Source organism: Aplidium turbinatum, chromosome 5 (assembly GCF_918807975.1).
Source record: "Aplidium turbinatum chromosome 5, kaAplTurb1.1, whole genome shotgun sequence".
NCBI lineage: Eukaryota > Metazoa > Chordata > Ascidiacea > Aplousobranchia > Polyclinidae > Aplidium > Aplidium turbinatum.
The window spans coordinates 11,564,712-11,591,841 of record NC_137476.1 but is presented as its reverse complement, the minus strand read 5'-3'; the positions used below and the strand labels follow the sequence as shown (position 1 = coordinate 11,591,841).

At 37.9% G+C, this 27,130-nt stretch overlaps 1 protein-coding gene across 1 annotated transcript; it reads left to right on the top strand.

Moving 5' to 3' along the window:
* The first annotated feature begins 1,203 nt into the window (after nt 1-1,203).
* Nucleotides 1,204-26,917, top strand: LOC145769980 (palmitoyltransferase ZDHHC16-like). The gene is made up of 8 exons (XM_082581549.1): nt 1,204-1,285; nt 3,393-3,576; nt 10,348-10,542; nt 12,498-12,615; nt 21,062-21,259; nt 21,433-21,532; nt 23,409-23,603; nt 26,378-26,917. Exons 2-8 carry the CDS (start codon nt 3,394-3,396, stop codon nt 26,475-26,477), a joined length of 1,089 nt encoding a protein of 362 aa, XP_082437675.1. The 5' UTR covers nt 1,204-1,285; nt 3,393; the 3' UTR covers nt 26,478-26,917.
* The last annotated feature ends 213 nt before the right edge of the window (nt 26,918-27,130 follow it).

The window sequence follows — 27,130 nt, the reverse complement described above, 5'->3', positions numbered from 1 at the left end:
AGCGAGGGTTAGGGTTAAAGCATAGATTAGGCCTACTCTATGGTTAGAGTTAGGGTATCAGCAACTTCGGCTTTTTTTGTTTTTTTTCTCGATCTTTTCAAGGTACGAACTGACGGTACGAACTGTTCATGGTACGAACTAGGTTGCATCCCAAATCTGTAAAGTGTAAAGGTGAACTAACTTTTGGTACAGGTAATATCAGACTCTTTTTGATTTCTTGCAAAACACATTTATTCAGTACTTTTGTTAAAAAAGGGCATATAATTACATTAGCCATTTTGATATAACGATTTAGCCCTACTAACCACTAATAGAATCTGGTCCAATGGAGAGCACATTGAAGGTCGAAGTCAATGGTTGTCAGTTACCGTTCAAGAGTCAACCAACTTATCTCGGGGTGAAACCGGATAGGCAACTGACGTACAAGCAGCACATCCAAGGCCTGCGTGCAAAAGTAACTGCACGCAATGGACTTTTGAGGTGCTTGGCTGGCACAACATGGAGGGCAAAACCATCTACCCTCCGCATAGGTGGCCTGGCGCTTGCCTACAGTGCCGCGGAATACGCAGCTCCGGCATGGTGTCGCAGCAAGCACACCAAAAAATTAGACGCCTGCCTGAACGAGACAATGTGCATTATTACTGGATGCTTAAAACCAACACTACAGCAATACCTTCCAGTGCTGTCAGGTATCCTACCCGCTAATGTACGCAGAGAAGCGATGGTGTCTTCGTTGGTAAATAAAGCCTGTGCTGATCCGAACCACATACTACACGATTGCGTATCCACTCTCAATGTTCCAATCATACAACGCCTACCATCACGGCGCCCTTTTGTAAGGCATGCTGCAAAACTCCAGCTCGCTGATTTCAGCACGTCAGATGCCTGGTCCGAGGAATTGAGCACTGTGCCAAAAATAAAGTCTCGCCTCGTTCTATACGATGTCTCTCCTGCCTCTTCACTCCCACTTGGTTCTGAGCTTCAGAGAAGGGAGTGGGTGACACTGAACCGAATAAGAACGGGAGTTGGCCGCTTCAATGCTTGCTTGACACGCTGGGGCATAAGGGACTCTGCTGCTTGTCAGTGCGGTGCGACGGAGCAAACAGCTAACCACATCATCTTTGGGTGTCCCATCTATTCCCCTCCCAATGGAATAACAGGCCTTCGTACACTAGATGACTTGACGAAAAGTTGGCTCCAAGTCCTTCCATTCGGCTGACCACAAATTTTCTGGTTCATACAAACGACGACGACGAACGACGAGCCATTTTGATAAATTTAGAAGGTATTTCAAAAATGCCTGAAGCTTTATTTGCTTTGAGGCTCCTTATAGTATCAGATACTTCTATCTCATTTATATCAGGAAAGCCAAAAGAAGAACATTTTCTGTTTAACATGAATGATTCAAAATTTACATTTGAATTTGGAATTTTAGCTGCCATTGAAGTTCCAATATTTGTGAAGTAATTATTTAATAAATTAATGAATTCAATAGAATCTGTTTTATAGCTTTTATCATTTATAGTCATAGTTGAAGGAAGCTTTTTATTATTCGAATTTCTTTTCCCCTCTATCATCTCATGAATGATCTTCCATGTTTTTTTGGAATCACTTTTTGTTTCTTCAAACTTTGTTTTATAATGTTGATTTTTCAGTGATTGTTTCAAATGATTCAGCTTATTGCAATATGCTTTGTATTTCCTCTTTGCTGATTCATTTTTATTTTTTATCCAATATCTAAATCTGGTCAAAAAATGCCAAATAATGCATCTGGTCAAAAAATGCCAAATGACCTAAAAAAATGCCAAATAGGCAAAACGCTGCAAAATCGAAGGTTTCTTCATTAACAAGTAATGGATTCGGTAAAAAATGGACCGTGCAAATGGATAAAACTGCAACAAAGCTCAGCCTACACTTGCTGCAATTGCACAACCTAGCTATCTTCATTCTTGAGAGTATTCTTCAGAAAAAATAATTTTGAAAAAATGCCAAACAGGATTTTTTCATGCCAAACAACATGAAAAAATGCCAAATTTGTGAAATTTGGCATTAAAAATGCCAACCAAGCATCCCTGATGCCAACAACAATAAAAAGGCCAAAAATATGCCAAACTATGTCTATGACGTATATGCCAAACAGCATTTTTAGATGCCAAACCACTTTAAATAAGGCCAAATTTGTGGAATTTGGCATAAAATATGCCAACTATGCCAACCTGGCAACTCTGGTCCTTATAATGTTTGTGATGTATTGTATTGAGTTTAAATTTAACCGTTGTTATTGCGTTTATAAACGTAGTTGCACTGATGAGAATTTAATATTCGAAAACGTGTTCTGCAACACTGTTTTGCACTCTGCATTGCAATGCCTGATGCAGATTTATCTGTAGATTTCCATCACGCATTGAAGCGGTGATCTGAGAAATTTTCTACGGTTCGAGAAAAAGTTTTCTCTGCCTATAAAACGTTGAATGGTAGTTTTATCAAATATTTCTAAAAGTTCCTTCGTTTCGTATTATCTGAATTACAATTTGCAAGTCGATAAAAACCAAGCAAAAAATTTTTGTTCATTTAGTGTTGCCAGATTTGTTTCGACAGTACCATGTACAAACAAACAAAATGAAAAAATTCAAACAATCCATTGTAACATGAAAGGATATTAAATTCAGGCACAATCAGGGTGGCCCGTTACCTCAGTGGTTAAGCGCTCGACTCAAGATCAAGCGGCGCTGGTTCGGCATTCAGAGTGTGCGCTTAAGCCGAGTTCACGCTGACCAGCATAAGTGCAAATCATAAAGCGTTTCAAAAAACGAGTGTTCACACTGAAAAAAAAGTGTTTACACTGAGAGCGTGGTCAAATCGCACCACCGGTTTGAGATCTCGATTTCAAGCGTGTAAACAGAAGTTGAATTATTTCTTTTTCCTCGCGCTCTAGAGTTGCCAGATTGGGCGTTTTCACGCCCAATTGGGCTACTTTTCATAGTTCTTGGCGCCAAAATTCATGCTGGGCGGGCTTTGGTTGCTTTTTTGGCTTTGTTTGGCAGGCATTTTAAATGCAATATAACCAAGTCAATGGAGATTCTAAATAGTTGTATATATATCTTTTCGCAATTTGCTTGCCCGCAGCAGTTAATCTCGCAGCAATCCGGCCCTCAGAGAAAAAAGCTTGGTGACCCCTGCCCTACACTGTTGGTAACTTTATCATTGCTGTTTTTTTCCGACAAAGAAAATTAGATTGAATTGAACAGCGTTTTAGGAGGCCTCGGTCAAGCAGGGTTACCAATTTGGTTTAAAGATGCCAATTTTCAAAAATGTGAATGTTTATTGTTTAGGTTTTAATATGTGGCAACCCAAGTAATACAGGTTTTCATGAAAATGTAGTTTTTGTTTAGGATGAATGCAGGGCTGTGTCGCCGTGTGATGTCATCTTTTGTTTCTCTCTGGTTGAAGCAAAGGCTTGATTACATGGTACTTTGTTACAAGTCGTTGACGTACAACTCATTTGATTCAACAGTGGAAGCTTTGTTTGAACCTATCTTCTTTATTGTTGATTTTGCACTACGTTGGTTTGGAGTGGTAAGCATACATATTAGTTGATTGAACTGTTGCATGATAGTGTCCTACTTTAGTCCGCGTCTACGTACTTCAAATTCATGTTCTATATATATTAGGGTGTGGCTGGTCCCCTTATGTTATTCAAATCAGCTCTTCTTTTGGCATACTCTGTGAATGGGTGATACAAACTCACCTGCAAAATTTTAGCTGATTTCGACAACATTTAGGTGTAGCACACGGGATTTAAAGATTGCACAATCATGCGGCACCGAAAATAGTCAAAAATTGCTTGTTTTTTAACATTTTTCAATAATACAAGCATATTTTCAACTATAAAATGTATTATTGGCCTATGTCAAAGTAAGTATTGTTTGTATTATAATATTTGGGTGTTACTGTGATAATTTATTTGTTTTTTCTCAATTTTTATAGATTTTTTGTTGTCAAAGTAAGTTCCAGCTGTTCAATTTTTCAAGTTAATTAAAAAAACATGATTTTTAAGTTTTTCAATACAATGTCCCAGCTAATAGCTCATTACATGGAATTTTACAAGCATGTTTTGGTAAATTTCCATTAAGGTATATGTCATAATAGCCAATTGTTATCTATTCTAGCTTGATTGTGCACAGCTAAATCTTTCAATGTGCAGTTGTGCACTGCATAGGTCTATGTACTTTTTACAGCAGTCAAATTCAGTATGCTTCAGAAAGGTAATTAATGTATTGTATGCAATTAATTAAAGTCAATCACTGATATAGTCTGTTCCTGTTAAGTAGTAGGTAGTGGCAGAGTGGTTGGCAGCAGTGGCCGAGTGGTTAGCGCGTTGGGCTCGTAGTCGAGAGCCTGCATGTTCGACTCCAGTCACACTTGGTGTTGTTTCTCTGGGCAAGAAACTTTACGATAATTGCCTATACCCAGTGATCGATTTCGAGTAATGGGTAGTACCAAATTTAAGTCATAAGTAGAGTAGACAACCGGAAACAGACATTGCCGTTGGCTGCAGCGTGGGTCAGGTGTACGTCGGAAGGCGTACACCGATGCATAGCGCTCAAGTCCGCTTTCCCGCAATGCAGGATAAAGATAATAAAACAAAGCAGTGCAGTTAGTAGGTAGTGTTATTAGGCCTGTTTAGACTAAGTAGTGCAGTATAGCGTAGAGTGATATAATGACAGTTTCCATTATAACGTGTTTTATTGATTTTATTCGAGTTGTACTGATACTGATGTGTAGTATATTAGTTATGCTACACTGCAGCATCCATACAGTGAAAAGTGTTCAATATTGTTCAATCTATTTACAGGTCAGTTTAGAAAAGTAATATAATAATACTCTAAATGTAATACACCATTCATCAAGCATCAAAAATGAGCATAAAAACCAGAAACCAGGATCAACGTTTTTTTATCTTTAATTCGTTACCTCATGATGATGACAGAATTATTCACGGAGCTCGCCTTCCAAGTCACAAACAAATATTAAAGTCACTAATTGCTTGGAAGGAATTTTTTCGTACTAATGATTTTTCAAAGCAGCAAGACACCATCAGACCAGCTGCCAAAAAGGTTGCAGATGAAGTTTTAAAATTCTATGAGAAAACAACTATACCATGTATTGCACAAAATAACATAATAAAAAGGATTGAATTGTTATTTAACGATTATAAGTCAATAATGAAACTCAGCTTGGAAAGAAGAGAGGGCGAGAATCCAAAGCTGACAAAATTTAAGCAGAAGATGAATGAGACTATGCCATTCTGGATAAAAATCCCTATTGCTAAAATGACCAAATCTAAAGTAGGTAAAAAGGCAGAAGAAAATGTCCAAATTCAGGAAGACATAGCATTTCTATTGGATATGATGTCAAACCGAAAAGCAACAATAGCCGGAATAAATAAAGTCCAAACAAAAATTGAAAAGAAGCGAGAATTGAGACAAACTGAATCGAAACAAAAAGTCTTTGAAGCTACGAACCAAGAACCATCGACATCAACACTATGTAATATACATATACTTACGGAATCAGAAGCTGAGGATAATGATTGGGATGTTCATAACATGGCTGTTAGTTTAGAACCCAAAAAGTCTCACGATAGAACGGTAAAAACTGGAACTAACATATTTGTTCCCCATGATGTTTTAAAGTCACCAGTAATAAATTCTACTGCTATTCGCAACAATATCTCTCCAACTGCTTTATCTGCGCTGCTTGAGTCATTTATTGTTGCCTGCTCTGGTAATCCCAAAAAAGTGAATCTACACTGTTCTCAGTCATATCGTTATAGGATTACATCAAGTAAGAAAATTGCAGAATGCATCCGGGAAACATGGAAGTCACCAGAAGTTGGATTAATACATTGGACGGGAAGTTAATGGATGCACTGAACAACAAGGACAAAACAATTGAGAGGATCCCAATTTTAATTTGTGGTAATGGAAATTCCAAACTTCTTGGCGTGCCGGCAATGCACACACACCAAGGTGCAGGCCAAACCGGGCCTTCTATTGCAGAAGTTACCTGTTCACTCCTTAAAACATGGAATGTGAGTGAAACTTCAATTGCAGGAATGGTTTTTGATACAACTGCATCGAACACCGGGCACAAAAGTGGAGTTGAATAAAGGTTTACTGTGGTTTGCTTGCAGACGCCATGTTGGTGAAATCATATTAACTCATGTATATGACAAACTCAAAATTGAAGCATCCAGAGGACCAAATTACACTTTATTTAATCGCTTTAAAACAAACTGGGACAGTATTACAAATCAGGATTTTGCGGAATTAAATGTTTTCAATTGGAAAGATGTTAATAATGCAGAGTTTTTATACGACTGTAAAGCACAACTAATTGAAACAGCTACCTCTATGATGGCTGCAAATATAAGATTTCGGTGCAGGGATGACTACAGAGACATGTTGCAACTTTCATTGATATACGCTGGCTCAAACTTAGTGGAACTTGATAATTACACAATGTTAAAGCCTGGTGCACTCCATCAGGCATGGTGGATGGCACGAGTTTTGTATGCAATTAAGATTGTTCGTTTTGAAAACAAGATTAAAACTGAATTGAAAAAAAATGTAATTTTGTCATCATCACAATTTTTAAAGTTGAAACGATTTGTAAATTTCATAGTGTTTGTGTATGTGCCATGGTGGTTTACTTGTCAAATTGCAGTTGATGCACCTTACAATGACCTGGAACTAATAAGTAAATTTTTCGCATATAAAGATGTTGATGAAGAAATTTGCACTATCGCAATCGCGTCATTTGCAAAGCATCACTGGTACCTTACAGAAGATTTGATACCATTTTCCCTGTTTAGTTCAAAGGTTAACTTGTCTTCAAAGGAAAAAATTGCAACAAAACTTAAGAGCTTTGATAAAGGTACAAAATTCGTCAACCGAATTGGTTTCTCTGCTGAAAAAGGTTATGGAAAACCACAGTTTCTCAAGGAGGTATCATCGTCATCTTCTTTAGATCAATTTGTCGGCGCTGATTCATGGATGTTTTTTGATTTGTTTAAAATTGATACAGCATTCCTTGAACTACCCGTTGAAAGTTGGGAGTCTGATGCTTCTTATCTATCAACAAAGTATAAAGCTATTGTCAACAGTGAACGTTTCAAATGATACTGCTGAAAGAGGGGCAAAGCTTGCTTCTGATTTCTTACATCACTCCAAAACTGAAGAAAAGTATCAGAACATTCTCCAATTTGTTGAGAATGATCGAAAGGTTCTTCCTAACCAGCGTAAACGTTCCTCTGGAGATAGTTCAAAAACCTGGTTTCTGTATATATACATTATAAACATTGTTGCTATGCTAATGTGTATTATATTTAATATTGGTTTTAACTGTGTTTGTGTAGTACTGTGTCTGTATGAAATGACAAATTTTCAAAAATCAAAGTTTTTTGTTGCATCAACGAAAAAAAATTCCAAAAATTTATGGAAATTAGGAGAAAAAGCAAATAAATTATCACAATAATACCCAAATATTATAATGCAAACAATACTTACTTTGACATAGGCCAACAATACATTTTATAGTTGAAAATATGCTTGTATTATTGAAAAATGTTAAAAAACAAGCAATTTTTGACTATTTTTGATGCTGCGTGATTGCACAATCTTTAAATCCCGTGTGCTACACCTAAATGTTGTCGAAATCAGCTAAAATCTTGCAGGTGAGTTTGTATCACCCATCCACAAAGTATGCCAAAAGAAGAGTTGATTTAGTAAAGTATTTAATTTTTAATATAGTTTCGGGAGAGAGTTTGCTTTTTTATACCAAAGACAGGCAAGACACAACAATACCACAATTTATTGCATTTTATTAATATTTTCAGATTCCTGATGAGGGCTTAGGTTAAGCCGAAAACGTTTGATTGTTAAACTATTTTGTAAATATGTAAAAATATATACTGTTGTCATGCTCAACCCTGTGGTATTGTTGTGTCTTGCCTGTCTTTGGTATTTAATTTTTGGTCGGGACCAGCCACACCCTAATATATATATTTAAGATGAAGCCGCGCTGGTTCGACTCTCGGGGTGTGCGCCTGAGCAACGCACGTTAAGGACTGCTCTCCATTCAGCGGCATCTAATATATAGAATAATTCTCTGGCAATAACACTTCAATAAACGGAAACTCCACTCTGTCAATCTCGGTGACTGGCCCTGCATCAAGAGCCTCTACAAGTGGGTCTGCTACTATTCGGTGAGTCCGATTCGGTGAGAGCCTTTTTCGGTGAGAGCCCTATTCGGTGATTTTTTTGAATTTTTTTTTGAAAATTATCGGGTACCGTAGCCTAATTAAAACCCTTAACCCCAAACCCCCTAACCCAAACGCCCAAAAAAAACCCAAAAAACCCCAAACCCCCAAAAAAACCCAAACCCCCAAAAACCCCCAACCCCAAAAACCCCCAACCCCAAAAACCCTCAACCCCCAACCCCAAAAAAACCCAACCTCAAAAACCCCCAACCCCCAAAAACCCCCATACCCCAAAAACCCCCAACCCCAAAAACCCCCAACCCCCTATCCCCTAACCCTATAACGGCAATGAAATTAGGCTACAGCGCGCAATAATTTAAAAAAAAACTCACCGAATAGGGCTCTCACCGCAAAAGGCTCTCACCGAAAAAGGCTCTCACCGAATCGGACTCACCGAATCGGGCCATTCCGTCTACAAGTATGCAAAACTGCCAGGATTAAGCTCTGCAAGAAGCTTTCCCAGTCCGAGGATAAAGATTCAATCAATCATAGCAGGGCTACTCAACTGGCAGACCACGGTCCGAATCCGGACCTTCTGGGTGTTGATGGTGGGCCTTGAGCTTTTGGAAGAATAACCTCATTGTCACGTTTCAGGGCTTCTTTAACCTTATCTTAATACGAGCTGTTTTCGTACGCGGAAAGCACGTCACGGGCTATCTTAGCCCCGTGCTAATTAAGCGCTAATAACGGGAGCTATGAAAATCACAAAGCCTAAATATTTTACAAGATGATAGCCATGTGTATTGTGCATATCTAAATTAAATTTTTACTCAACAAATTTATTGAAATAAAGTGTTTGAGATGAAAAGATGTCAGAAAGTCGGTTTTTATTCTGGTTTCCCAAAAATAGCTTCAAAATTGAAATTTTTGAATTATAACATAAACTAATCCTAAACTAAACAAAAAATTACATTTTCTCATAAATATAAGGTATTTTTTAGCGTTTTTACATTTCAAAGTAATTGCACTAACATTTATATTGCACTTACATTAAATTGTATATATCTAGCATTGCACAAAAATGTCTAGCCACCTGAGACAAAATGCTTATTGTGAAGGGAAGGAAGGTAAAAAAATTACCAGTGTAGGTTTAAAAAATTCGCGACAACAAAAATCAAAAGTCAAGAAATTTCACATTTCTAACATATTTCCTTCTGTGATATATTTCACTACTAGAATGTGGCGTCCTCATAAAACCCCATGTCGCTACAGATAGGGTTAAATAGATTTCTACTGGGAGGAAGCAATTATTACTGTGATTATCCTAGTTGCTGGGGACTTCGACTCCCAGACTCCCCAACACTTTCTCAGAAATCCAATTTGAGTTACATTTTACCTAAAAAAGTGGTTTGGTACAGATAATTTAACTTTCATGGTAGCGTGTGAAATAACTTATTTACCAGACCGCTAAAAATATTCAAATTGTCAAACTGGGGCTTTGTTAAGATTAGTTGAGTAACCCTGTTCTATAGCAGCGGTTCTCAACGTTTTTAGTCTTATGGCTCAGAAGAGAAACATATTTTGTGGCACCCCTTGGCAAACCAACAATCCCCAATGTAGTCGCACCCACTCTCATCAATTTGCCATGCAACCAATGTTTTTAGCAAACGTTATTATAGTAAATTATTGTTCTAACTTTAGGGTACAATTTCGAAGATTTTCATCATAAGACTAAAAAATACTTTGTTTACCATATGCACTATGCAGCCCTTGTATCTATATTTGAACCAACTATTATGAAATGTATTAATCTGGGTTCAAAACATCACACTTGTAATAAAACACATACTTTACTCATCAACTGCCTCCTTGGCCCTTCCTGTGACAAATTTTCTCATCTGGCTTCGACACTAGCATGACAAGCTAATTGATGAAATGCTAAAACACTGTTTAGTCTTTGCTTTCTGCAAAGAATTTATCTTCTGACACTTAACTTGACACCTATACAGTACACTACATACTACAACACAGAATAAATTTTAAATAAAAAAGGAATTTTACCATTAATTTTTGTTGATTTGCAGGGATTTGTGGTAGCAGTGACTTCCTTAATCACATCTGTGGTTGTGATTTTTTATTTGTACATTATTCCCATTGTGTTGGAAACGCATTCTTCCTTGTATGCATACACCCATCTCTTTTATGGCCACTATTTGCTGTTAATGATTTCATTTCATTATTTTAAAGCTGTAATGACAGACCCTGGAACCCCACCATCAGTGAGTATGAATATTACAGAATATGAGTGATTCTTTCGTATGGTTTATATTTTCTCACCATAGTTATGTACAGTGCCATCGAGCATAGTTTGCACTGTGATATAGCGCTGTATATAGGCATCGATTATGTGGCATAGGAGGTGGCTCCTCCTCAGGTTGGAGACTGAGGGGAGTCAGATATGTCTGGTCCCCTGTTTTTTTGTTTATAATTTTTTGAAAAGCATTAACAACTTTGTCAGAAAACTGCTGGTTTTGCGCATTTTATGCATATGCACATTGCAGAAGCTCAAATATTTACCAAAAAGTCAGCTTTGCCAAGTGTCCTATAGCAAACGTACCAAGTCGGATCATGCTTTGGCAATTTTAGCTTGTTTGTTTAACACTGAGATATGAGCTTGTCTGAAATGTCTGTTAGTGTTACGACTTTTGGTAATATGTAGTCTTGTTTTTGGTTGGTTGTGTTGCAACTGTGGCCATATACTTTTTCATGCTATAAAGTGCGCCTCGAAAGCTCATTCGGTTAACTGATCAATTTTGAACAAAAAATGGCAAACTTAAGCCGGAATGGCCCGATTCGGTGAGAGCCGTTTTCGGTGAGAGCCCTATTCGGTGAGTTTTTTTTTTAAATTATTGCGCGCCGTAGCCTAATTATCATTGCCGTTATAGGGTTAGGGGATAGAGGTTGGGGGTTTTTGGGGTTGGGGGTTAGGGGTTATGGGGGTTTTTAGGGTTAAGGGGGTTGGGGGTTTTGGGGGTTTTTGGGGTTGGGGGTTAGGGGTTTTTGGGGTTTGCGGTTTTGGGGTGTTTGGGGTTAGGGGGTTGGGATTTTTTGGGGTTGGGGGTTTTAGGGTTTGGGGGTTGGGGTTTTGGGGGTTTGGGTAGGGGTTAGGGGTTTTAATTAGGCTACGGTGCCCGATAATTTTCAAACAAAAATTCAAAAAAAAAACACAAAAACCCCCAACCCCAAAAACCCCCTAACCCCTATCCCCCAACCCCTAACCCCTAACCCTATAACGGCAATGATAATTAGGCTACGGCGCGCAATAATTTAAAAAAAAAACTCACCGAATAGGGCTCTCACCGAAAAAGGCTTTCACCGAATCGGACTCACCGAATCGGACTCACCGAATAGTAGCAGACCCAACTTAAGCAGCCAAGGTTCAATTCTCTGAGTGTGCGTTTGTATTATTGTAACAATTTGCTTCTAAAAATAGATATTTAATTTTTTTGTTTGTCACAGCCAATCACATTTCTAATTGCATTGCTAACAATAATAATACCAATTTTAAAAAAAAGAAGATTTTACTGTATTTTTATCTTGGCATTGTGGTGCAAATGCTTTTTCAAAGTATAATATACAGTAGAACTCGGTTAATCCGGATTTGATTTGACCGGCGATTCCATCCAGATTAGGCGAAGGCGCGCATTAACCGATGACAGTTCTATCAAGCCTGACGTTACCAAGATAGAAGGGTATCGGTAAAAATCACCGAAATTGAACGCATTAGTGTGGTCATCTGCCAATTCCGAGACGCGTGATCATCACATTAGCGACCCAGTGATAGAGTTCTTTTGAAATGCAGTATGCATGTAAAATGAATGTATTTTTAGACTTTGCGTCTAACGTAAGAACACACTGGCAAAAGTTACATCTTCAGACATGCGTGTCGGAATAATCTGTAGTCACTCAAAACTTTTGAAAACAGTTACCGAAGACGAGTTTCTATGGAAAACTTACAAAAAATCGGGCGAATCCGGATAAAGCGATAGAGAAAGCGCAACTTTTGTCCGGAATAGGCGAAGATCCGGATTAAATAATCCGGATAATCCAAAGCTGTTTCTCAAGAAAAAGATTACAAATCATTTGTACTTCCAGTTTCATCCGGACTAGGCAAAGATCCGGATTAACAGAATCCGGATTAACCGAGTTCTACTGTAATTTAATATTGTTCTAGATGTTGGAGGGTACTCCTATAACTTGTGTTTGCAAAAGATGTTTTCTGCCAAAACCACCTCGGACACATCATTGTAATATTTGTAATACATGTCGATTAAAAATGGACCATCATTGTCGTAAGTATGTGGTACTGTCCCATGTTTACCTGCTTTTATGTGTTTGACAATAATATGCTAGTTACTACCCCAATACCCCTGTTTACTTCAGTAGAAGTCGTCTTCTTCATTGACACTTTTTGTTATTGCTGTTGTAGATCTTATACAGGGTCATCAGTATTTATCGTTACAACTTAAATTGGTTGGATTTATGAAATGAAAGAAAATTTAGAATTTTTGCAAATGTATTATTGTGGAAAAAGCAATAGAGAGTTAATACACAAAATATTATTCAATATGTCCTCCATCTGCGTCAATAACTAAAGACATTTAGGAAAAGCCTTGCATGTGTCACGAATTACTTTCTGAGGGACTTTGGCCCACTATTTCTGCAGTTTCACCTTCAGAGCTTCCAAACTTTGATGTTGAGTGGCCGAGACCTTGCTCTCAAGGTATGACCAAGGAGATTCAGATCGGGGGAAGATGGGGGCCATTCCTCTTTGGGAATGAACTGCGGGACATTCTCGGAAAGCCACTCCTGAGTCTTTTTAGCCCCATGTGATGGTGTAGAGTCCTGCTGAAAAGACCAGGGACGTTTTTTGAAGTGCTTCTGGGCCCAGTGCAACAATGCGCCAATGAGGATGTCATCTCGATAGTTTTGCTGGTTCAATTTCACCCCCTGGTCAACAAAAAAGAGGGGTCTTTTACCGGACTCTGTCACGGCTGCCCAGACCATCACTGAGGCGGCACATTGTTTCCTTGTCACCACTCGAGATGCTTCATCCCCATCTCTCGACCAAACCCGATCGTTTTGGGTGTTAAAGTGATGTTCAACATCAAATTTCTTCTCATCACTGAAAACGAGATTTGGTAGCATGCCATCCTGAATGCAGGAAAGAAGAATCTAGGATCTTTGGAGTTGTTTATCAACAACTTGAGCAGAAAATAGTTGTTTCTTAGCATGCTTGAATGGAGACATCTTCAGGTTCTTTCGGAGTAAAGTTGACATGGTTCCATACGACACTCTCGACTCTTTAGCCAGAACCTCGATGGATGAAATAGATTGTAACGCTAAATATTGATGACCCTGTATAAATCTTCATCTTTTCTAGATGTTCCAGTTTTTAGAGTTAGGAAGCTTCAGAAAGATTCAGTTCAAACGACAGTAATCACAGACACAGGTTCATGTGGAGCAGTGGAAGTTAAACAAAAGATGATAAACTTTTTTCATGTTAACAAAAAGTTTTCTCTTTCGTCGATTTTACTGAGTTTTTCTTAATATTTGGTTTTACTACTGTAGAGTGTCTCACGGAAGTGAAACATCGTGCTTATGGGAAAGCAAATTGGCTATTTTAAGACGGAATGGCCCGTTTCGGTGAGTCCGATCCCTATTCAGTGATTTTTTCAAATTTTTTTTTAATTTTCGGGTACCGTAGCCTAATTATCATTGCCGTTTCAGGGTTAGGGGTTAGGGTTAGAGGTTAGGAACTCACCGAATCGGACCTACCGAATAGTAGCAGACCCATTTTAAGAAGAACTGAGAGAGCGATGGTGAGGGCAATGTGTGGTGTGCAACTAACGGACAAAACGAATACTCAACAACTTATAAACTTGCTTGGGTTGAATGAGAATGTTGGTAAGTTGGCGAATGGAGTGAAATAGTATGGGCATGTTTTAAGTAGGATGAAGTTGATGTTTTGAGAAGAGCGCTGGATTTGCCAGTAGAAGGTTGTAGAAAACAAGGAAGACCCAAGAGAACGTGGAAAAGGCAAGTTGAGTAGAAAAGCATCAAGGTGGGCTTGACAAGAGAGGATGTGTTCTAGACAGATCGATGTGATTGTTGGGGCAGGGTGTGAAGGCGATTGCAGCACTTCGAGGTGAATACGGCCACCCTCATTAACGGGGACAAGGGACACGGAATGGCCCGTTTCGGCGAGTCCGATTCGGCGAGTCCGATTCGACTAGTCCGATTCGGCGAGTTCCCTATTCGGCGAGAGCCTTTTTCGGCGAGTGCCCTATTCGGCGAGTTTTTGAAATTTTTAAAAGGAAATTATCGGGTATCGTAGCCTAATTGCAATTGCCGTTTTTACATCGTTTTAACGTCGCTAAACGTTGAAATCGTGCAGAAAGGAATAAAAATAAAATGTTTGAACTATTAAATTAAAATTCGTCATATCAGTTCAGTTATTTTTATTTTTGACCATCATATGAAAAACAATACACGTCATTTGTGACGTCAACATAGCAAAGGTAGAAGCGACAAAACGCGAACGTTAAAACGTGCTTGAATTCGTCATGTCAGTTCAGTTATTTTTATTTTTGACCATCATATCAAAAACAATACACGTCAACATAGCAAAGGTAGAAGCGACAAAACGCGAACGTTAAAACGTGCTTGAATTCGTCATGTCAGTTCAGTTGTTTATCTTTCTGATAATGATATCAAAAACAATTCACGTCAACATAGCAAAGGTGTAGAAAAAGGTAAAAGCGACAAAACGCGAACGTTAAAACGTGCTTGTGACCGAAGTAAGTTATTGAGTTGAAAGAAATTTGGCAAGGTTGCATCACCTTCAGAAAAATTTAAGATATGAAGGAAAAATAAAACATAGAAAATGTTACAAAAACAATAATGTTTATATATGTCTATAAGTTAGTACTTTTGAATAGTTAAAATCATAGGCGCCTAACTATTTTTTTGGCCGTGGGGGCGAAAGCGTGTTTCATCAGCAGCAACGTAAATTCAGCGAAATGTCACGCAGATGGATGACGTAATTATGTCGCCACACTAGGATTGCTTTTATTGCCACACTCGGAGTTATCGCTACGTTCGACCTACCGTTAATTATTATAAACAAAGCTCGACCAAAACACATGCTATGCGTCTGCGTTGGCTAGCGGTTGATGGACTGCGACTCTTTAAGCTAAGCGCAACATAAAGTTTAGCAACAAACTAGATTTATTAGCATGAAACAAGAGACGAAAAGGTATACTGTAAATGGAATGAAAATACTAACTTGATCATATGCTTGAAAATATACCTGTTGAAAGCAAAATCATTCATGTTTACAGCAATTCAACAGCACGTCACCTTTAATAAATTTAAAAGTTGCTGACATCCGTAAACAGCCCTTGAAAAATAGTTACAGAGAGACGTTTGATTAAGTTTTTGACTTGACATTGCTCCCTTTTCACTACAATATCGCAACTTATGGCTGACCAGCTTTCAAGTTCCAATTCGCTGCGATACGCCCGTTTCCGTGTTGCAAATGAAACAAAAGATGCGCATATTCCCCGCCTTTGATCGGGTTTCTATGGCAACGGACGTGTGTGCGCCATGCAGTTTGCGCGAGTCCGTTGTTGTGTTGATTATGCCGCTTGTGCGACTGTGGGCAGTGCGGTTTGTACCAGCCCTTGTAACGTTGGTTAGTGGTAACCTCGGGCCGAGACTTCAAGTTCATTTTCACAGCAACCGATTCACTGCCGCGACAATTCTCTGCAGAGGTTTCAACTTTTCAAAGCGACAGCGAGGCTGTTTGCAAGCGCATTAAGTTAAACGCACGCTGCGTCAACGTAGCAAATTATGTTGTTTTTGGGTGCATTCAACATCTGATGACATTGAATCGACGCAAAATGGTAGATTTTTGCTATGTCACAGACAGCAAAATTAGTCATTTTTACATTGATTCAACGTCTGCAGACGTTAAATCAACGTAAAAATGACAGATTTTTTTTGTCTGGAGTGGGATTGTAGCATCGCTACTCGTTCTAGTGATTATGTACTGCGAAGCTATTGCGGTTTGCATTTGAAAATGTTTTCCTGCTGCCGATCGCTAGTTCATCTATTGTTTTATGTATCAATGCAGCATAAAAAGTTGCTCCCACGCGGAAATGTGCGTGGGGGCCTGGCCCCCACGGCTTAGGCGCCTATGGGTAAAATGATTAGTTTGGATCAACAAATGTGTGACCTACACTCCTACAGCTTAGATTGAAAGGAAATTATCGGGTAGGCTACCGTAGCCTAGTTATCCCGACCAGCAAAAATTTGTTCCAAGAACCCAGTTAGCCTAACAGTTCATTTTTACATTGTAGTAACAGAATGAAAAGGCTAACCAAATGTGTGGCCTATCGTTTTAACGTCGCTAAACGTTGAAATCGTGTAGAAAAGGGTGCTTTTGCTGACTAGGATACTTTGAAACTGAGAAACATTCACAGAAGCCCTACGATACGTTGCATTTTTAAGATAATGTATTCAGACGTTGATTCAATGTACAAATGAAATGTTATGCTAAATGGGTTCTTGGAACAAATCGTAGGGCTTCTGTGAATGTTTCTCAGTTTCAAAGTATCCTAGTCAGCAAAAGCTCCCTTTTCTACACGATTTCAACGTTTAGCGACGTTAACACGATAGGCCACACATTTGTTTAGCCTTTTCATTCTGTTACTACAATGTAAAAATGAACTGTGTTCTTGGAACAATTTTTTGCTGGTTGGGATAACTAGGCTACGGTACCCGATAATTTCCTTTCAATCCAAGCTGTAGGCCACACATTTGTTGGTCCAACCGTCCAAACTAATCATTTTAACTATTCAAAAGTACTAACTTAGTTATAGACATAAACATGATCTATTTTTTTTTTTTTGTAACATTTTCTTTGTTTTATTTTTCCTTCATATCTTAATTTTTTCTGAAAGTGTTGCGACCGTGCCAAATTTCTTTCAACTGAATAACTTACTTCGGTCACAAGCACGTTTTAACGTTCGTGTTTTGTCGCTTTTACCTTTTTCTACACCTTTGCTATGTTGACGTGTATTGTTTTTGATATCATGATCAGAAAGAAAAACAACTGAACTGACATGACGAATTCAAGCACGTTTTAACGTTCGCGTTTTGTCGCTTCTACCTTTGCTATGTTGACGTGTATTGTTTTTCATATGATGGTCAGAAATAAAAACAACTGAACTGACATGACGAATTTTAATTTAATAGTTCAAACATTTTCTTTTTATTCCTTTCTGCACGATTTCAACGTTTAGCGACGTTAAAACGATGCAAAAACGGCAATTATAATTAGGCTACGTACCCGATAATTTCCTTTCAAAAATTTCAAAAACTCGCCGAATAGGGCACTCGCCGAAAAGGGCTCTCGCCGAATAGGGAACTCGCCGAATCGGACTAGTCGAATCGGACTCGCCGAATTGGACTCGCCGAATAGTAGCAGACCCCAAGGGACATCACCGGATTAAAACTGCACTACTACTACAGAGTGTTGTTTATACTGAGTGTTTTTGCTACTATAGACTGTAGTGTAGCAAAGTTGCAAAAAATTTAAAGTTACTTTGTATTCATGATTTAATTTTGTGTAATTTTATTTATTTGTTCCTGGGTTAAACAGTTATGTCACTAGGATTTCTACACAATTGAACACTTGTAATATATATGGGTCTGCTACTATTCGGCGAGTCCGATTCGGCGAGTCCGATTCGACTAGTCCGATTCGGCGAGTTCCCTATTCGGCGAGAGCCTTTTTCGGCGAGTGCCCTATTCGGCGAGTTTTTGAAATTTTTGAAAGGAAATTATCGGGTACCGTAGCCTAATTACAATTGCCGTTTTTACATAGTTTTAACGTCGCTAAACGTTGAAATTGTGCAGAAAGGAATAAAAATAAAATGTTTGAACTATTAAATTAAAATTCGTCATGTCAGTTCAGTTCAGTTGTTTTTATTTCTGACCATCATATGAAAAACAATACACGTCAACATAGCAAAGGTGTAAAAAAGGTAGAAGCGACAAAACGCGAACGTTAAAACGTGCTTGTGACCGAAGTAAGTTATTGAGTTGAAAGAAACATACGCGCCGACTTCAGGGGGGGCCGGCGCCCCCGTAAATTTATGGTTGAGGGGCAACAAAAATGGTGATGACAAGTGGTGTTTCAAATATAAAACACTTCGCGAAGGAGATTTAGATAATTTAAACGGACTTAAAGAATGCCGAAAGCAAGAAAAGCCTACGTTGCTCTTGCCCGCAAAACAGCAGCTCGCATGGCTATCTCATACGGTACGGAAATTTCAAAGTAGATGGTAGAGTACTGCTGGAATAGTCACGTAACTATTCATTGCAATATTAAGTAAACCAGCTAAATTAGACGCGCTATTTTCAACGAGGTCTTCCCGCTGTGAGATCAATTATGATTCAACAGAACGCATTGTTTTGTTCGCAATGTGTGTGAATTAAATCAAAAACCGATAAAAGAAAAGGTGTTTAATGGTCTTGGTCGCAGATATTGCCTGCATTAACGACGTCTCTTACCGCTATTATCACCTAGCCAACCTGACATCATTGTTTTATGCGCCCGCTAAGGTTGACATCGACTTCAACCATCATGAAATGTTACGTAATAAGAACGATTATATCCTACACGCAAAAATAAAAAAATGATCTCCTCTTTCTGTTTTGTCTCGTGAGCTTTGCATATTGCTCAACAAGTGCATAAAGTTTAGAATTGACAAGAAATCATTGAATTTGAAAATTAAGTTTGAATCACTGCAAATAAACGTATTCAAAACTTTCACTTAAGCCGACGCGATTTCACACTCCGTAATCTACGTCGACAATGATTTTTAGTGCGTTCATTTTGAAAATTGCTGAGCTGGAGACAACAGCTTGTCCCGTGTTAGTTGAACTTGTTTTTTTGAGGTGAAAATCACTTGCGAACATCTCGACCTTTACTCGAGTATAGCCTACCGTATTCAATAAAAGACTATAAAGACTTTCGATAAAAAACAGAAGAGAAAACACTTCGCCGTTGTCAACGCTTTGAAAGTAAGTAATTAGCGAAACGAGGTTAATAAAACTGATACCAGGTTTTCACTCTGCTTGAGATCATGATTTTTTGCGTTTTATTTCGATAACTTCACTGTCTTGATCGTTGTTGTTCACTCGCACGAAAAGGAAATGAATCGGCTTGTTTTCCAACAGTTCCAATTATGAGCTAACAATATCAAAATTTTTACGACTAGGCGTACTGCGTGCGTAAAACTAATCCTTTCAAGCAGCGCTTCTAATAAATTCGGTTTGCGACCTATTTGTTAATATAAACACGACACTAAGCTTAATCAAAGACTATTTTAATTGAGTAAATAGCGCTATGGTTATGACGTTATCACCTTTCTCGCCCCCCAAGGTTTTTTGAAAAGTCGGCGCCTATGGAAAGAAATTTGGCACGGTTGCAACACCTTCAGAAAAATTTAAGATATGAAGGGAAAATAAAACAAAGAAAATGTTACAAAAAAAAATAAAATAAATCATGTTTATGTCTGTAAGTTAGCACTTTTGAATAGTTAAAATGATTAGTTTGGATCAACAAATGTGTGGCCTACAGCTTGGATTTAAAAGAAATTATCGGGTACCGTAGCCCAGTTATCCCAACCAGCAAAAATTTCCGTTTTTACATCGTTTTAACGTCGCTAAATGTTGAAATCGTGTAGAAAAGAGAACTTTGCTGACTAGGATACGTTGAAGCTGAGAAACATTCACAGAAGCCCTTCGAATTGTTCCAAGAACCCATTTAGCATAACATTTCATTTGTACATTGATTCAACGTCTGAATACATTATCTTAAAAATGCAACGTATCGTAGGGCTTCTGTGAATGTTTTTCAGTTTCAACGTATCCTAGTCAGCAAAGTTCTCTTCTACATGATTTCAACGTTTAGCGACGTTAAAACGATAGGCCACACATTTGGTTAGCCTTTTCATTCTGTTACTACAATGGGTTCTCATTTGTTGATCCAAACTAATCATTTTAACTATTCAAAAGTACTAACTTATACACATAAGCATGATTTTTTTTGTAACATTTTCTTTGTTTTATTTTCCCTTCATATCTTAAATTTTTCTGAAGGTGTTGCGACCGTGCCAAATTTCTTTCAACTCAATAACTTACTTCGGTCACAAGCACGTTTTAACGTTCGCGTTTTGTCGCTTCTACCTTTTTTTACACCTTTGCTATGTCGACGTGTATTGTTTTTGATATGATGGTCAAAAATAAAAACAACTGAACTGACATGACGAATTTTAATTTAATAGTTCAAACATTTTATTTTTATTCCTTTCTGCACGATTTCAACGTTTAGCGACGTTAAAACTATGTAAAAACGGCAATTGTAATTAGGCTACGGTACCCGATAATTTCCTTTCAAAAATTTCAAAAACTCGCCGAATAGGGCACTCGCCGAAAAAGGCTCTCGCCGAATAGGGAACTCGCCGAATCGGACTAGTCGAATCGGACTCGTCGAATCGGACTCGCCGAAACGGGCCATTCCGAATATATATATACAGATACAGTATACTATATATACGACTATATGCTAGATTTCTGTTTATGATAACCTTTTTCTTCCATATATCACTTGTACAAATGTACAAGTACAATGATAAACTAATTAACGTTTAATAATTTTTCCAGCTTGGCTAAACAATTGTATTGGACATTTCAATCACCGGTACTTTCTTTCTTTTTGTGTATTTATGTGTCTTGGAACCATTTATGTCTCATGCGCTTCTCATCATGTTTTCAAAGACTGTTTTCATCTTCAAGATAGGTTGGAAAATACCAAAAAAACAGTTTTTATTTTCTTTGGACAACAAAGCAACAATATTTTCAGTAAGTTTTGAATAATTGTATTGTTATATAAATCCTTTTATAATAGGCTAGTGACATCTATTTATGGTACAGCACTTAATAAGTTGAAAAAAACACGTGTACCCGTTTTCTACTGTGTCTGTAAGATCACTGAAATACCAAAACGTATCTGAAAATCACTTTCATATCTGCAGGGCAAAATATGACCAAGTCAGATTATGTTCCTGAGAACATGTGTTTGGGCAAGCCTCGATCTTATAGTACAAGTATTGTTTACTTGTGGATTTTATGCAGGTGAGTGGTAATTTTGAAACAGAATTGGATCAATACAATTTTGGTAAAGAGGCCACTTTCTTCAACCACAGACATATACAACCAAGCAACCACACGGCATTTAACATAATCGATTAAACTTGAACAAAACTATAAGCTACAAACGTTTTCGGCCATACACACGTTAGCCCTTATCAAGTAACAAAAAATAACTGCTTATCGTATCTACAATGAAAATGAATAACTGATCTAAACACTGAATTGAAAAACGAAACGCAAAATGAAACGGCAGAACATAGGAGAAAGGCACATCACATGGCGTTTAAATTACACCAGGCAAAGACGCATCATATGACGTATCAAGAAAAGACGTTGAGTAAATAAGAAGCACCTGAGGCAAACAACTGTGTATTGAGGCGAGGATTGTATGATTTTATTAGCAAAGCCTCGTGGATTTTAGTGTCGAATTCGGTGAAACATTTACGCATAATTCTAAAGGACTCCAAGGATGGTTTGTTATTTGAACATGTTTGACAATCGAATATGTGATCTTTAATGGCACTTTGCTTGTTCAAATTAGTTAAATCTAAGTGCTCCCTCACTCTCGTGGCCAAATGCCGCGTAGACATACCGATGTATGTACAATTCGCGTCATGCGAACAAGTGAACTTGTACACGACATTTGAACACAAGTAGGAGGGAGTCCTAGATTTTAGCTGAGAATAATAGCCAACTTTGAACGTTTTATACACAGGAACATTGGAACAATATCCACGTTGAACTTCATTTTGATAAAACTTGACATATTACTGACAAAGCGTCTCGATGCTTTACCCACAAAGGGAACTGTAAGACAGTTTTTCCATTCACGTTCGTCCGCTTGAGAGTGCGTAGAACGTGAATCCAAAAACCCCCACAGCACCTTATTGAAAAACCACTAAAATCCACGAGGCTTTGCTAATAAAATCATACAATCCTCGCCTCAATACACAGTTGTTTGCCTCAGGTGCTTCTTATTTACTCAACGTCTTTTCTTGATACGTCATATGATGCGTCTTTGCCTGGTGTAATTTAAACGCCATGTGATGTGCCTTTCTCCTATGTTCTGCCGTTTCATTTTGCGTTTCGTTTTTCAATTCAGTGTTTAGATCAGTTATTCATTTTCATTGTAGATACGATAAGCAGTTATTTTTTGTTACTTGATAAGGGCTAACGTGTGTATGGCCGAAAACGTTTGTAGCTTATAGTTTTGTTCAAGTTTAATCGATTATGTTAAATGCCGTGTGGTTGCTTGGTTGTATATGAATTGGATCAAATTTACCTCTAGCAGGACAATATGAGAATTTTTCTTCATAATTATGACCTAGCATCTAACAATTCTGACGAAAATGTATGTAAATTGACCATATTTACATGTAATTTGAGGTTCCCTTTGGTCCCACCATTAATAACAATTAATGAGAGTAATAGACATGCAAAACGAAAAAATGCATTAGCCCTCTTCACTCTAAGTTGAAATAATAATACAACATATATAGAATTGGATAACATGTGCCATACAGCTAAGGCTTATTACAATGTAAGAAACCAGCATTTGAATGTAATTTTTAGTTTTTCCTGGTTGAGTAATGAATGCTTACAATGTGAAAAATGTTTCACAAACTTTTCTTACAACACCCAAGAACTCATGAGTCATTTTGAGACTTCATTTACAACCGAAAGACTAGCAACTGGCCCTTTATCATATAAAGAAGAAGAGGCACTAAGATTTAAAAATAATGTGTGAAAGTGCCTGATTACTCTTATTGACTGAGTAAAACTCTTGCGCTTCCGTTAATACTAGGACACTTTTGCGGTTATAAAATGCCAATCTCGTGTTGATAAAAATTATTTTCAGTTCCGTTACAGTGGCATTGGGTATTTTGACAACTTGGCATGTACTTCTTATTTCTTGTGGGGAAACCAGTATTGAAAGATTAATCAATAGAAAAGAAAGAAAAAGAATGAAACGTGCTAAAGAAAGATTTATTAACCCATATGACTTTGGTGTGGTTCAAAATTGGAAATCTTTTCTTGGTTTTCGAAATGTTAGGTGAGTGTTTAATTTTAAGAAATATGTGTCATTCTTATCGTGGGCGGGATGGATTACCGCTAATTGAAGCTGTCTTGTCTCAAGTTATGAATTTATCAGGGCTGTTGCTGTCGTTAAAAAGACATTTAGCCTTGCTAAATCGTATTATGCATTCCACCGCCCATAGCTGGTTAAAGCATATAATTACGGTCATCAAACTCATATATAGCGTTTGAAAATAAACGTTCGTTGAATGGTTGTTATACGCAAGCGTGGTCTTTTCCTTTGGTGTGACTGTGTATGAGGATTGAAGACTCTTGGCCTGTGCTTCACTTATCATGTATGTAGTGATGGAACAAGCTCCGGATTACGGGTCCACGTCTTTTAGGCGCTGACAGTTAGGCGCTGGTCTAATAGGCGCGCACACTGTGGCGTCTGGATATTTAGGTGCGGAGCACTGTGGCGCCCGTTCATTTAGGTGCTATTCCTACTAAAGTCTGTAGATTGTATCAGCTTGGCAGGTAGGGGCGTAGGGCAATGCTTTTCACACAAAATATTATATTGAACAGGAAAATATATTGTTTTGTTAATGCGTGTGCGTTGTTGGTCATGGCTTCAGTGAGCGAAGTTGCCTAAACTGGCAATGCTTTTTCACACAAAATGTTTTATTACACAGAAAAATATATGGGTGAAGCTGCTTGAACCGGAAATGCTTTTCACACAAAATGTTATATTGAACAGAAAAATATGTTATGGCTTCCGTTAGTGAAGCTGCTTAAACCGGCAATGACTTTCACATAAAATGTTATATTGAACAGAAAAATATGTTGTTTTTTTAATGCGAGTGTTCAGCATTTATTTGTTGTTAGTGCAGGTTTGCGCCGGCGAAAGCTTTATCAATAAATTATTCAAGTTTCCGAAAATGTATGAGATTGAGTTCACTTTTAGTTAGGTCAAATAATAACTAAACATCAGTAAAAAATGTACCGTAGGCTGTACTCAAGCGGGCGGTAGGCTTGAGTGAAGAGTAACTTAGTTTTCCGTCAAAACCCGGACTAGGTTTAACGAGCGAAGTCTCACCATTATGCTTGCAACTTGTAGCCAAGGTGTAGCCTATATGCCCTGTAGAAATGTATTCATGTGAACAGTAGTAGAGCGTCTTACGCGTTCTCGTCACATGGCCAATCCATCCCGAACAGAAGTAATTTATATTTAATCTAAATTACCAGACATTTTTCACACAAATCTGTTGTATTTACGCGGTAAAAACATGTCATGTGATCGACGTAGACGCACAATCTTGACATCAAATGAAAGCATACATCTTCAGCTATCCGAAGATGCAAAGCTTTGCAATAAAATTTAAAACATTCTATGTACAACTAGCAACTTTTTAAAAGGTATTTTTTCTAATTTTTTAAAAAATTAAAAATTGGCAGAAAAGTGTACTCCATTATAATTTTTACTACCCAAGCATGATACAATAATATGAAAATATATGTACTTTAATCGAATGCCAAAACAATTCTGCACATAAGAAAAAATTACTTCGTTTCTGCGCGCAATGCTTTAGGAGGTACAGCAGAATGATTATGGAAAAATTTGGAAAATTTTAAGCAAAAAGTTTACGTAATTTAGCCTACAGTCTTTTTGATCGAGAAATTCCAAAGTAAGGGGTTGCCTAGCCAGTTTTGACTGCCAATTCCCATGAGTGAAAGAAAAAAAATCCACTGTGTCCCCATCTTTAAGAAGTCCTCATCTGATAACTGCACCGCCAAAACATTTTTTTTTAATTAGCCAAAAAAGGACAGGCAAAGACTATGGATCTGCCATCATTTACATTATTTTTTTGCTTGAAATAGGCTACCTTTTAACCTTGGACGTAGGGATACTTCCTTGGTCATCATGGCAAAAATCCCAAGACATGTGTATACGTCCGTGGTCGCGAAAGAGTTAACTAAAAATGAACTCAATAATGTTCGGAAGCTTCAATAATTTATTGATAAAGCTTTCACCAAAGCAAACCTGGACTAACAACAAATAAAACAATAATAAATCAACTAATAAAACAACAATATATTTTTCTGTTCAATGTAACATTTTGTGTGAAAAGCATTGCCGGTTTTAGCAGCTTCACTCACTGAAGCCATGATATAATTTTCTGGCAAGCTGCCAAGCTAATACAATCTACAGACTTTACTAGGAATAGCACCTAAATGACCGGGCGCCACAGTGCTCCGCACCTAAATATCCAGACGCCACAGTGTGCGCGCCTATTAGACCAGCGCCTAACTGTCAGCGCCTAAAAGACTTGCTCCCCGGATTACCGCCCAAGCCAAAGTCCGGCCACTTTTTTTTCAATATTTTCATTTCACGCGCCCGGCTCAAGATCAAGCCGCGCTGCTTCGACTCTCGGGGTGTGCACTTGAGCAACGCATTTCAGGACTGCTCTCCATTCAGCGGCACCTAGTGAATGGAATAATTTCCCGGCAACAACACTTCAACAATCGGAAAACTTCACTCTGCCAATCTCGGTAACCGGTCCTGCGTCAAGAGCCTCGACAAGTATGCGAAACTACCAGGAATAACCTATTGATCAAGTCTTTGTCAGTCCGAGGGTAAAGATTCAAAACCAAACCAATGCTACTAGTATATGGACTGTAGTTTAAAACTAGTGCAATTTTTTTCAAATTAACATTTATATGTAAAGGTCAAACATTTCTCACACGAAATTTTATATTTTATTCTGGTATTACTTTAGCACGCACAATATGTTGATTTAATGTTGTTTTCAGATCATTTTTCTTCAAAGTGCTTTTGCCTTCTTCCCATTCTCCAATTGGCAATGGCATTACTTGGAAAACCTTACATCAAAGAAAGATGTTTGTCGCTTAAATTACTTTGTTTATTATGTTATGATCATGATATTGGTTGCAATGCTGGATGTTGCTGATTTAATCCATTTTTCTTCGCACTTATGTAAATCTATGTCATTCACTGTGCAATTGCGTTAGTCCCAATATAACCATTAACTTACCAATATTGCCAATATAGTATGAAATCTAATCGAAAATCAGTATAGCCACAGCTTTTCTACTTGGTTTGCAGTATAATAAATATAGTAAAGTTATTCTTCATCGCAAGCTTCTTTTTTTTTTTTTTTTTTCTTGAAGAATTAACAAATTATGAAGCTAAATGGAATATTATATCCCAGTCCGATTTATTGGCGGAAATTTTCCTGGGATTGTCGTCTTGTAATCCTTGTAATCTCTATTGCTCACTGCTGGAAGTAACCAAAATGTTTAAAGTACCAAGTTGTGCGTTGTGAACAATTTTTCAGTTTCTTAATAATTTGTCTTGTCATGTGTAATGTTCAACTCTCAAATTCTTTATTTTGCAGCACGCTGCCTGAATACTCTGTTGACTGTTGAGTCTACCTCAGTACTTAAAAGTGATGTTGCAAATTCAGTGACTGCATAGCATGGGCGTCGATTGCTCTCTAAAATTGGTGGGGACATTTACTAGAAAAGGTAGGAGGGGGCGACTTG